General features: G+C 38.2%; 1 protein-coding gene across 6 annotated transcripts in view; it reads left to right on the top strand.

The window, feature by feature from the left end:
- The window catches only part of ebf1a (EBF transcription factor 1a), a 103,544-nt gene that overhangs the window by 64,462 nt on the left and 25,231 nt on the right, over positions 1–13,851 (top strand). For 3 of the 6 annotated variants that reach the window (XM_058397903.1, XM_058397901.1, XM_058397905.1), the window contains exons 7-10: positions 6,508–6,589; positions 7,690–7,831; positions 11,174–11,307; positions 13,243–13,369. In XM_058397903.1, coding sequence (XP_058253886.1) covers positions 6,508–6,589; positions 7,690–7,831; positions 11,174–11,307; positions 13,243–13,369 — 485 coding nt within the window. The remainder of the gene's footprint in view (positions 1–6,507; positions 6,590–7,689; positions 7,832–11,173; positions 11,308–13,242; positions 13,370–13,851) is intronic. The other 3 variants (XM_058397904.1, XM_058397902.1, XM_058397906.1) reach the window with 1 other exon arrangement.

Below are 13,851 nucleotides of genomic sequence, written 5' to 3'. Positions count from 1 at the left end.
CATAAATTAGCCATTTTCCAAGGCAAGAGAGTGTGATTTTACCCTTTGGGGTAATTTGAAAGAGCACTTTAAAGCTCCATTGTTCACACAATAAGTGGGCAAGATAATGATTTCTCTAGCTGCTAACCCCCAGTGTTGTCCTCCCCATCATCCCACACTCTTTAGCGCCAACACCCCCAAACACCACACCACCCCTCCCAGCCCCCGCCACATCTGCTGCTTTTCGCCAAAGGAAAAAAAATCAATCTCTACACCATGAATTATTGAGGTGTTTGCCTACAGCTTCTGAAATATACAGGAGGGTGCTCTCTCTCTCTTTCTCTCTTTCTCTCTCTCTCTCTCTGTCTCTCTTTTAAAACCTATGTAAAATGGCCTTTTCTTCACAATTCTAACCCTCATATTTATAGCTGTTTACAGTCCACTAAAGGGAGTTTCTTCTGCAGTCTGTGTGATCTCTGAATGATGGCTAGGGCATGAATTACTGGAATGTAATCATGCAAATGCTAGGATCATTTGCAGATTAAACATATTTATTTCCATGTGCTAAGTTAAAGCTGGGTCATCATGTAATGCACCCTGTAATCTATCATTAATTTGACAATTACAACCCAGGTTAAGCTTGAGTCAGGCGTGTTTCATGTGCAATGACTTAAACAGCTGTTAAGTAGGATTTTCAATAGATAAAAAATCACTCTCTCTCTCTCTCTCTCTCTCTCCAAGCCTTTGACTTATCACATTCTTAACTTTGCTTCAGTACTGTGTGTTGCCATACCAAAATATTTCCTAACATAGCAAACCCATGCAGCTGCTGTAACTTTAAGCAAGATAATTAACTAAACTGCACTGTGACATGGCTGCTCAGGACACAGTGGCTTTGTAATCACTAATGTTAGCAGTAATGTTTGAATTAAATAAGGCAGTTGTCAGATGACAGTCGTTATCCCTCCTCCTCCAGCAGCTCGCCTCTGAATGACAGCTCCCAAAGCCCAAATGTGGCGGCTACGCTGTCTTGCCTGACTTCAGCTATCAATTATAAGCCTGAATATGAAGCGTTTATTATGTAAAATAATTCGCCCAGCCACACTGCACTCATCTCCAGGGTTTAGTTTGTCTGTCTGATATAAAATCTCACTCATCGCTCTCACTCCATGCATTCTTTCTGTCCCCGTCATGTCATTCTCCTTTATCTTTGTCTCTCACATGCTCCCTCTTAAATCGATGCACTTGAGGAGGTAATGACATAAGGACTGGATTGATCATGTGAAAACACAGAGAGGAGGGCTACAGTAACATGATGGAGATAAGCAAACAAGTTTTCAAGCTCAAGGGCTGTGTGTAAACGACTGAAAGTTAAAATCTTGTTCTGAGAACGGCATCAAAATGGAGCCATGTTATTTTCTAGAAACATGGAATATTAATTAAGCATTTTAGTACTTTAACCTACTCTTGGCTCTCTGAAATGTTTTCATATCAAAGTCATTCAAATGATGCTTTCTCAGTTGTTGCAATTCTAAAGAATGTTTCACAGAAAACACAGCATGACCCCTCGCTAGTACAAATTCTCTCTGTGGTAAAGCTGGTCAGAACAAGTATTTGTTACATGGATTCAGCTGTGGAAAGCTAAGCAAGAGCTCCTTTCCTCATGTGTTATGATAAGCGAATTCTCTTCATTTTTTTTCTGAAATAGTTCTTGGGTTGCATTTGGCACCAAACTCGCAGGCCGGTGCAGAAATCCAGCCATAGCAAGGAGGGGGGCTTGAGAAGGAGGGGTAAGACATCTGAAAGACCAGCTAAGCAAGCCAGTGATATTTTTACTTTTTTGCCTGGGGTAGATCTTTTCGGAAATCTGTACTGTAAGCAATTTCTGAGCTGTCAGCACCCCATGCTTGCTTTTTGTTTTCCAAAAGGGGGGAAGGGAGGGAAAGACATTGTAACTGTCACATTGCTGTGCTGTATATATACACAGACAAACACACACAAACACACACACACACACACACACATGCATATAGTGTACATATACATATATATATATACTTATAGTATATATAGTTTTGCCTCTAATGTGTTATCATTTCCTGATGTTTACTTCTATGTTTTGGCTGAATTGAATCAGAGTTCAATGCTGTTAGTCATGTGTATGCTTGGCCTGCTTGATAAGGCACAGGTAGCATGTATTTTTGAAGTGTGAGCAATGTGTTTTTTTAGTGAGGGACTTTATGTAAGGCAAAGAGTCACCAGGAGCAGACAGCAGGCACAGTGTGGCTGGCAAGCTTTGACACTGTTGCTTCAAAGATTAGGCCATCACTCTTCAGCCTGGTGTCCTGTTACTCAATTAGCCGCGACCTGCATGACACATTTGAAACAACTGCAGCATTCCTGCCATGCCCACAGCACTGGAGTAATGGAGAGCTGAGTGCCTAACTACACCAGGAACACTTGAAGATGTTTCATGCAGATCACTCCTAGACGAACAGCCAATGAAGATAAAGACAGAGTGGTGCAAGGTGACAAGAGAAGGGCAGACTGAGATCATGAAGATGAAGAAGGATATCTAGCTATAGGAGAGTAGCAAGTTGAGTACTCTCCATGGTGAGACTTGGTAACACTGAGTCTCTTAGGGCTAAACCTCTCTCTCTCTCTCTCTCTCTCTCTTTCTCTCTCTCCCTTTCTCTCTCTGCATCCCCCTCACTCTGTGTTAACCTTCATAAAATATTCATGCTGGTTGTGCTCAGTGCCATAATTGCCATCTCAGCCTCTGAATAATTGATGGCCGGTGCCGTCAACTTGGTCTCATTTACTGAGGGTGTGGGTAACACCATACTCACACATGCCACATGCTCCAATGCCACACTGCTGCATTTAGTGCTGACATTAGATTAGCACATGCTTTCTATCTGCTCTGCTAACATTCATTCTTCACAGCCCACACAGCTAGAGCAAGCAATTTAAAGAATGATGGTTGCTCTTTAAGCAGCTAGACAGTAGTTATTCAGAGGAGCTTAGGAATTAAAATGTATTGGATTGTTATATGTGCATTTAAGAACAAATCAGATCAGGTTAAAAAAAAACTTAGAGATTTGTTTTATATGGGCTAAAGAAGTGTTTTTTGTGTCTATATACAGTCTACTCCAAAAGTTCTAGAATGACGAGTCCAATTCTGAGACAATATAACATGAATATGGGACAATATATCAGAATTTCAGTTTTAATTTAATTTTATATTTACATCTAGATGTGTTAAACAGCTTAGATCATGGCACATTTTGTTTCAACCCACCCATTTTCCAAGTGATCAAAATATTGGAATATTTGACTGACAGATGCTTCTGACATGTGTCCTGTAAGATTGATTCTTTGAACAATTAATAGCTCTGAATGTCTACTTTTGGGCTGAGGCCAGAACTTAACTTTGAAGACTGCATTTGTTGTTAAAAAAGGATAAACCAACATGAAGACCAGAGAGCTGTCTATGAGATAAAAACAAGCTGAAAATTAGGGAAAATTGATCAGAGTCATTGCATATGCAGTGGACATAGACAGAACAAGAGCAGCTAATTGTCAAACCCAATCACCAACAACCTCGATGGGTGAAAGTATCACAATGAACCATTTGAAGTTTTTAAGAGCTGAAAAATAGAGATCATGACGCAAGATACAAAACTCAGCAGCAGCCAGAAGCAGAAGGCCAGATCTGAAATACAAAGAAATACAGATATGAGTTAAAAATGGTCTGGAACCAAGATTAACCTCTATCAAAGTGATAGAAAGGCCAAAGAGTGGAGAAAGAAAGGATCTGCTGATGATCCATAACAAACAAGCTCCTCTGTGAAAAATGGTGGATACAGATATTTACAGAAACATTCTGTCAGCCAATTTACAGAGAAATGCATCCAAATCAATTATGAAGAACTTCATCATGCAACAAGACAATGATCCAAAACACTGACAACATAACAAAGCACTTCATCAGAAGGTTTTTGACTGGCCAAAGATCTTTACCCCAATTCACAGGCTTAATGCAGTTATGGTAAGCAAGGTATACACAACCAAATATTTAGTGTTATTTTCTTTAATCTTCTTTAAGGTTCAGAGGCAGGATCCTGCCAGGGAACCAACCTAGCCAGGGGTTAACTCTCAGTGTCTGTCCCAAGCCTGCATAAAAATGGGAGGGAAAGGCATCCAGCCTATGTAATATATAACCTATGCCAAATTAAAAATATTGTGGATCAGATGATTCACTGTGGTTACCCCAAACAGGGAGCAGCTGAAGGACAACACTAATAACTGTTATTTACTTTCATTTAGCATGAAAAGTATGTAAAGTGTAAAATTGCTTTGATGTAATGCTTATGTTTAAGCCTTGGTGAAGCATAAAAAGCAATTAGAGGTGAAGTTCAATATCTCAGCACATACAGATGTAACCCTGAGTCAAAGGTCAATGTTTGAGGATTATATTAACTCCTGCGACTATAGGTGTATGTCCTCCTGCTTGCCTTTCTCTTCTCTTTCTGTATGTATTCTTCAGCAGGTCTTCCTTTTGTTCACATGTTCGTATACCATTCTCTTTCTCATAGCTGTCAATATTACTATGTACTGCAGAATATATCTGCTGCATACTATATATGAATATGAATATGTTAGGTAGAGGAACATGTTTAGAAGATCACATTGTGTTGTCCAGCTCTTTCCTGTTATCAGAACCTTGGACCCCATTTAGCGTCCACTATTTGAAGTGCTCTTAATCAAACTGCCATCCAATTGCTTCCCTATGAAAGGGACAGTGTGCACTTTAATAAACATTAGACATGTGAAACTCTCCAGTGCTGCAGAGATCAGTGGTATATATATATATATATATATATATATATATATATATATATATATATATTGCACTCCTTGTTTCTGAAGTGTAGAATAAAGCCCTTTAGTGTGTGTGTAAACACTGCAGGCATGAGACACAAAGGTGTAGGAAAGTTATAGTCTACACACCCTGGTTTTTACAGGGGATTTAGTAGGACTGTGAGAGTGTGTGATATGAGTGTTGGGGTTAAGCTGAGTGTTAGAAGGAATGGGTCACATTCTCTGTGCTACTGACACACAGGGGCAGCTGAGAGCGAGAGTGGGAGATGGCTAGAGAGATCATGGAGAGCTCAGACAGGCGGCAGCAGTTTAGATTCAGACAGGAACACTGTGGGGTTTAGAGCCCTTACAGTAAATGATATCAGAGAAGGCTGCAGGCCTTAATACAGGCAGCCCTCAGGGAAGAATCTGTTTACCTAAACAGCACTGCGCTTAGTTATCTTTGTGGACACATTCACACACACACACATTGTCACACACATGGCTCAAAGTACTTACCACATCACCACGATGGATTTCCATCATATTGATCATATAGAAGTCTTTGGCAATTCTTTACATTAAGATTCCATTAACTAACACTATTTATAGCATTTGTTAAAATAAACAAACATCAGCATAAATAAATTATCAGTAATATTAAAAGTGTAATTAATGCTTACATTAACTTTTAGTCTTATTCCCTGAATGCTTCCCTGTCCTTGTTCTAGGACTGATAATGTACTCATTGTGAACATCCTTTCAACACACTTAGTGCTGTTTGACTTTTCAGTAGGAGAGTAAAGATTTATATTCCTACAATCTTCTGTCACACAGAAGATGATCATTTTCCTTCTGAAACCTCTCAAGGTTTCTTTCTCATGTTTTCTCAGGAAATTATTCAGTGCAATTTTTCGATGCAAGTCACATACAAACAAAAAAAAAGCTGATCATCAACACACATAGGTACACACATTGAATAAAAATAAAGCATACATGTCTTGTTTGTATGTGAATTTATAGGTATGTTTGAGCATATGTGAAGTCCAAGTATTGTTAGTGTACAAATAATTGGAGATGTTGAGACTTCTGTATTGCTATATTAAGTAATCACAGCACAAGAGGTGGCATGTGACAGCCATGGCTGTGATCTGCCATAGGGCATAATTGAGTGTGTCTTAAAACAGCAGGTGGAGGAACACACACTGGTTCTTCAATAAGGTGCAGCATGGAAGGGAAAAGGGGAAACAAATAATGAAGAAACCAAGTGAGAGAAAAAAAAACCTAGTTGGTTCATTTACAGTGAACATGAGAACATAAAGCCTGCAAGGAAAACCTTGTCTGTTACAGACATGAAGAGAAGATCAAAAATATTCCTCAAAATAAGCTTTAATTAAAGACATAATAGATGCTGAAGTGAAATGAATTAAAGCAATGTTTTTGCAAAATCTCCAATGCTGAATAATGATTGAACATGAAAAAAAACTTTCTGTAAATTGGCTACTGCTTATTTGATTAAGGATAAGACACTTTTTTCTTATTTTCTTCTAGCTGATACTCCTTCATCGGGTGTCATGCAGAATAGATTTGAAGCTGATGCTTGAAAGTGCAATGATGTTACACAACCCCTGGCATAATATACTTTGCTATTCTGTGTCTTTTCAGATTTTTCTTAAAGTTCTTCCTGAAGTGCAACCAGAACTGTTTAAAGAACGCGGGGAACCCAAGAGACATGCGACGCTTCCAGGTAACAAGTGACACTAAATCCCGTGACTGTGTAAACATGGACATTAGGAATTTTATATATTAATGTTTGTTCATTGGCAAAGTGCCTAGTGGATACTTATTTTGTTCTGTACTGTAAGTTGCAATGAAGGTTCTGTTACTCTCCACCCACCTGTAAAAATACATCCAACACAGTTTTTGGCAAAAAATGTGTTTGTTTCACTATCCATTTCTGGCATCCATCATGAAAGTGAGCAAATGAATACAAATAAATAAAATAGACAGAGTTGATATTTTAAGCTTATTAAAATTTCAACATTTTTCTACTCAAAGATTGTTTGAGATAAAATACTGTTGTAAAATTGGGTTGAAAAGGTGAGTAAAATTTGAATCATGGTTGCAGTATGTCTAATTGTTTTATTTATTTAACGGTCATTATCATTCTTAATATGATTGTTGATATGCTTTATACTCTTTGTTATTCCCTCAGTGTGTTTCAGATTTGTAAAATATATTGAAACTTCTTAGGAACACTGTTTGAGGTCCTACTGCCTTGTTGTGTAATATTATGTATAATGTGTTATTGACTCTTCAGCCTGTACACTAATGATCCTGTCGATCCCTGACTCTGATTGTTCATTTTATTTGAGGCACTAATGCCAAACAGAATGACTTTGTGGTCAAGTTTAATGAGTACTTGTACTGGCTTGTATTTCTGCAGACTTTAAATGAAGTAAGTGATCAGTTTCCACATAATTTCGTATATTTATTTATTATTATAGAAAGTAGAGTGTGGTGCAAATACCTGTTAAAGAGTGTATGGAATGACAAGATAGGCAAAATAAGTACATAACCAAGAGAAAGAAAATCAGTGCTTGGCTAAACCAAGCTCACGGGTCCATATCAGGCATCTTTCTCTTGAGAATAAAACCTCTGGAAGCTGCTGAGTTAAGAATTATATGAAAGGAGCTATGCTTCCAATGAGTTATAAACAGTCTTAACATACAGTTGTGTCTTAACATACAGTTGTCAATGTCCTATGAATATGAGTGGTAAAGATGGTAAATGAGGATTTGTACTTTAAATTAGGAGGTATCAATATGTCTGGTTGTTGGACTTCAGGTGGTGGTCTCTACGACGGTCAGTGTGGATGGTCATGTTCTGGCTGTTTCTGATAACATGTTCGTACACAACAACTCTAAACATGGGCGCAGGGCTCGCCGACTGGACCCCTCAGAGGGAACCCCCTCATACTTAGAACATGGTGAGTATATTTGTGTCACACAAATTTTACCTGACTATGTGAAGAGAAAAAAAGATTTCCTTGTGGTTGTGGCAGTTTTAATGTAGCAGAAGCAACCTTACCTGCCACTCCAGAAAACAGCAGTGTAAAAACATCAGGTTTTCCCCCGCTTCCATCACATGAACAATGACCAAACTTCAACAAACAATCAACCTATCCATGGTATAATCGCTAGACTCATCATCTCACCAACTTCTAAAAAAAATCTGGTTAAATTTAATAACTCCAGTGTTTAGGTTTTTTAATGCACTTTCCTTTAAATAAAACATGCCCAAGTTTGAAAGGATATACTGACCAAGTACTCACCTGCTACACATACAGTTCCCTGTAGTTCATGAATTTCAATTTGAAATTAAATGAAATTTGCTCCTCCTTTACTGCTTCCTGTATTTTTTTAAACAGCCACTAAGTAGTCCACTAAGGTTCTCCTTCTGCCTCATCTATGCATAACACACACACATGCACAAAGCAGCTACAGGAACACCCAGTTTATAAATGTTATTATCTACAGATTACCCACTTAACCAGTCATGGAGAAAAGTAAGAAAAGTGATTGCTGCATGTGAAGAAAGCACTCTAAGTGTTCCTACAGGCCAGAGTGCTCTAGGCACCACTGTGGAGATGATTATGTTCCCAGTCATGACTACGCTCATTGCAGATCGGGTTAACAGGAGTGTCTCTTGATTCATGACCACACATCATTTGGAATAAAAGTTACAGGTTATGAATGTTAAAAAAAAAAGAGGAAATATATATTGCAATAGAATTCTTGATAAAAAATCTTTACAGTTGCTCTTGGCCTTGGCTTTTGAACAGGTTGGAAACAGAGAAAACAAACATTTTCCTCATTGGTCTGTTCAGTGGCATTGCTGGACACCTCATTTGCCTTGTTTTGTTGCTGTGAATTGCTGTATTTGTGAACATAGCATCAGAGACAGGAACTGATTTGATTTGATTTTTAGAAACTAATCTAAATTAATCATATACTTGCTTAGGAGTATATAAGAAAAGTATATATTGATCAGATTTCTACACTATGTAACAGATGAAATGTTAATACTGACCACTACTGAATACTAATGAGTTTTTCTGTTAAAGCAATTAAGTTTCTCTGACAGTTAGAGCATGTACACTTTCTGGAAAAGATGCATATTATTGTCTGAATGCCACAAAAAGTCAGCTCTCCACTTAAAGGCTTGTTTTAATTAAGTTAAACCCATAACATTTGGTCATGGTTCAGAGGTCAAACAATAAACAGTGTGCTTCTCAAGTATTTCTCATACTCACTCTGCTCAGGGCAGCTTGTGCAGTGCTGCATTGATTTGGAAACATAATTCTCATTCCCTGCTGGCTAACAAGGCTGCCATCTCAGAGGCAGTCTGTGCAGTGAGGTCTTTAAGCTGGAGGTTGTGAAAACAGAGTGGGACACTGAGAGCCAAGGCCATGGCACAGACTGTGTGTGGAAGGGGGAAAAAGCTGCCCTGGTCAGTTTCAGGCTACAAATTCAGTGGAATAAACACTCTATGTGGCTGTTCTGGATATGTGCACGAGTGTTCAAGTGTGTTAGTGTGCATGTGCACGTTCTGTACACAGCGCAGGGGAACAGATGGCGGCAATGGAAGGCAGCAAAGTTTAATCCTATCAGATGGATTCCCAGTACACCATCTGGTTAATCCATGCACAATTTCAGAGCACTGCAAAAGAGTCATCCCAAGCCAAGATTACCATCACAGATTGCTGCATCGTACCTCTTTATCTCCCCCAGTTTAGTGCAGCCACCATATTGAATTACGCCATGTAGCTGCAATCACCCCGCGCATGTGCGCAGCAACAGGGAGCAAAATGCACTTTCCAGCTGCATTCCAAGAGCACAGTCTAACACTAAAATCTAATAAAGCAGCCTGACACATGCACGTCTCCCCTGACTCAGGCAGACACCCCCAAGAAACACCATTTTGTCCTCTCTAAATACATGTCTCCTATCTTTTTCCTTCTTTCCATCATCTTCCCTTACTTCACCCATCCCCCAACCTAGAAAAGCAGTAATTAGTCAAATAAAGTGCCCTCGGTGTGATGGCAAGCTCAGGATCGTGAGCCAAAGTTCAACATGGTGAAATGAAATTGCGGCTTATTAAGGTGTTGAATTTTGATGGCCTGCTGCTGTTTTGCCAGTGTGTCCCGCAGCGGCTGGCCTTTTGTTCGACTCCTGTACAGACTTGGGATCTCATGACATTTACATGAGTGTCATAAAACAAGCAGTCACACAGGGCCCTCCCTATGTGCATGGGTCGAGGTAATATTTAATAAATATAATCATCCAAATTAGCATTCACAGCCTTTGGGTATGGGGGGCACAGGGTCATTATTGTGACGTGATCACTGACAGAGCATGAGAAGAGAGGAGCTGATTTTTTTGTTTTTGTTTGAAAGACCATTAGATTTCGTTAATTATCCCCAGACCCAAAACAAAACCTGAGTGGGAATATCAGCTTTCAGATATACAGTCTTTTCCTCTCCTTCATCTAACAGTCCTTGTCTTCATCTCGCATTCCTGTCCACTCTCAACACTCCCACTGCACAACTTTTGATTGAAAATAAAACCGTTTACAGTTTACCCCGCAGAGCCTGGTGTCATGTCTTTGGTGGAAAGTGATGAGTGCATTGCCGTTTAACCATGGTATATTATCGGTAACACCAAAGCAGGAGTATATAGTAAAGCAGCAGGTTAGAGCTTTGTGTAGTGTAGTTTTAAATTGATGCTTGGTAAGTGCAGGCCATCTCTCAATCGCAAAAGAGTGTCATGAAGCGTATGAGGTTGTTTCAAAAGGACCAGCCTCAGAATAATCATATGTGACTGCCTTAATGATTCTGTCAGTTGTCATTAGGTTGTTGAAGCCTCAGTTTCCAAATGGGCCCCATAAATCTGATCCCATAATCAAGAAAAGATGTGTCAATTACTTTGACTTTTGGCATGCTTCATAGGCAGTTCACGGATTTAGTGTGTGACATTGGTAATATGAATGATATTTTCCCCTTTTTATGGTTTGTCATGCAGCTTATGCAGAGTGTCTGTCATCAGAATGGCGGAGGCTCATGTTTAAATGGTTTATGCTTTGATTCCAATCATTTTATTTTAGAAGATTAAGTCCCTGGTGCAAAAATGGCGACTTCACTCTGACCTACAGTTAGTCCAAGTGAAACTGACATAAATGTTTTTCTTTAATAGTATCTGGTATGTTGTACAGTGTCTAAGTGAAGTCAAATATCTCTCTCCTTCTGTCTCTCTCTGTCCCATTGTGAAAGCAGCCACACCCTGCATTAAAGCCATCAGTCCCAGTGAGGGCTGGACCACAGGAGGAGCCACTGTTATCATCATCGGGGATAACTTCTTTGATGGCTTGCAGGTCATATTTGGCACCATGCTTGTCTGGAGCGAGGTCAGTCCTCTTGGCACAATACGTTCAATTATTCATACTAATTATTAAACAGCAGTTTTTGCCGGTCATTATCCATATTATCATTAACTGAGTTTTAATAATTATTATATAATCACTCACAAATCAGCTGAGACATAATTGCCTTTATAACTTTTAATGTCTTCTATGTTTGCTAAAGTCTCTATGTTACCTCTAATCATTAATAGGCAAAAGTAGCTAGCAGCTAGCTGTCTATTTATCCAACCCTAAATACATTCTGCTCACATCACGTTACACACTGAATAACACATACAGCAATGCATGCAAGAATGATGTAGGGAAAATGGGAATCAAGAAAAGGCAAGAAAAGAATTCAGCAAATGAAAAGCAGTTCAGTGTAATTGTAAGTAATTTAGTCTCATTATGTTGCACTTTATCATCCTCATCATCAGACTGACAACATTCTGACGTGTATAACCTCATGCCGATGCCTGATAGAGTACCATATGTTAATTCTAATAAAAAAGACATCAATTTTGACTCTGGTAATGCACCCAGACACATTACCTCTGTCCTGCTGATTGACCCACTGAGTAGTGTCTTCAGCATAGAGGATTCATTTGCAGAATTATGATGTGAGAGTAAAAATCAGAATCTCCCTCTGTGTCACTGATCTACAAACTCACTGCTCATGCAGTGTTTTCATTAGTCATAAGGCTTGATTGTTTTACTATACAGTGGGGTCTGAAAGTCAGAGACCATATTAAAATTCTGCAAATAAACAATTTCAATTTTTATTTCAAATTGTAAAACCAATAAGGAAATGTTCAACATTTTATCTGTTCAATATTCAACATGTTTCAGAATTTCTAGGTCACTATTTAAATTTAAGCAAATTTTGCGATGTTTAACTCCTTCGTACAAAAGGTCAGATTTTCAGTAAGTCTTATCCCATTTCATTGAAGCACGTGTTCAGACGTCATGCTGATGGATTCGATCTAATATGATCATCAGATTATAACAGCTCGAGTGCACACTGTCATTAAATCAAAAATGGAAGCAACAAATACTGAATTTCTGAAATTCATGTAAATTTTTTTAAGATTCTAATTTGCACTCAGGTTATTACTTATTATATCATTTGTAATGAAACGCTTCGTTTTCGGTTGAAAAAGAATGTCAAACAGCGCAGGCACATGACAATATATTTATTGTAGCCATGTATTTATAATGTAATATTTGTTATATGTAATTAATTCCAACCTTCTGTTACTTTCATACTTCTTGGCAGCAAGGGTTGTTTATCTAAATTTACCCCACTGTTCTGAAATCTCAATCCAGATTACACTAGTGATAAGTGCAGGAAGAATCACAGGTTTTACCTTGTTATTTTTTTTTTATTAAAGTAGCTTATAATTCACCAGGACTTATAACTGAGCCTAATTTTTAAACAGCACAACAACAGAAGCATTGGAAAAAAAGCTTTCCAGTGTCAGTGCTGAGATGAAGCTATTTGTATAAGAATACAGAGCAGCTGTCCACTTTCTGTTTAACATGACAAGCTGCATTTTTTAATTATTATTATTTGTTGTTGGTGTTATTGTTGGTGAAAGAACAACAGTTTATAGCCACTATAGTGTATGTATAATGTATTATGTAAAGAACTTCTTGTAGGGACATTCCAAAAAAATTTAATGTAAAAAGAATTAGATAAAAACTGTATATACAATGTGTTGGGGTTTTTTTTAATGAAAATAAAATTGTAATCATTAGCAAATTTCTGTGTTTTAAGAGGAATAAAAAAACAGTGTGTGCTAATATTGGGAAATTTTCCAGTGGTATCTGAGTAATAGGCTATTAGCAGTAAATTATTTTGTAATAATAATGAATTGTTATATATCGAGTATTATAAATGTTTGTCATTGATTCTTTCTTTTTCCATTTTCTTTCTAATAGCTTATCACACCTCATGCCATTCGGGTACAGACTCCCCCCAGGCATATCCCTGGGGTGGTCGAAGTTACTCTGTCCTATAAGAGCAAACAATTCTGTAAAGGAACACCAGGCAGATTCATCTACACAGGTAAAAAAAAAAAAAAAAAAAACTCCTCATGAAAGTGCTTAATAATGGCATTTGGTTGGAGGAAATATGTGTGTTGTTAAGAGGGTGTTTGTTAATTTGCAACTTGCAATTAAAGTAATTAAAGCTTTAACGCCCAGGAGATAAGTATGAAAAATAGATTTCATAAATGCATTTAAAGGGTGCTCAGCTGTGGCCATTGTCTGCTCAGCATGCGTCTATGTCTGTGCCTACGCATTCATGTGTGTGAATGAGAGTGCTCATTGGGTTTATGGCACTAAACTTGGCCTCTCTTCATAGTACATTCCCTAAGCACATGGCCAAGCATGAAGTGAAACATTTTGCGACTCAAAAACCACAATACTCACGATACTCTGAAGCAGAGTTTAGATGACCAGCCTTTTTTTCACATCACTGTTCCTCTGCTTTTTCAGTAAAGAGTCTGTTAAGATTGAGATTTTTTTTTGCAAAAGCTGTTAGCTATG

Source organism: Hemibagrus wyckioides, linkage group LG08 (assembly GCF_019097595.1).
Source record: "Hemibagrus wyckioides isolate EC202008001 linkage group LG08, SWU_Hwy_1.0, whole genome shotgun sequence".
NCBI classification, from domain to species: Eukaryota; Metazoa; Chordata; class Actinopteri; order Siluriformes; family Bagridae; genus Hemibagrus; species Hemibagrus wyckioides.
The sequence above is the reverse complement of the archived record's forward strand: the minus strand, read 5'-3'. Positions and strand labels throughout refer to the sequence as shown.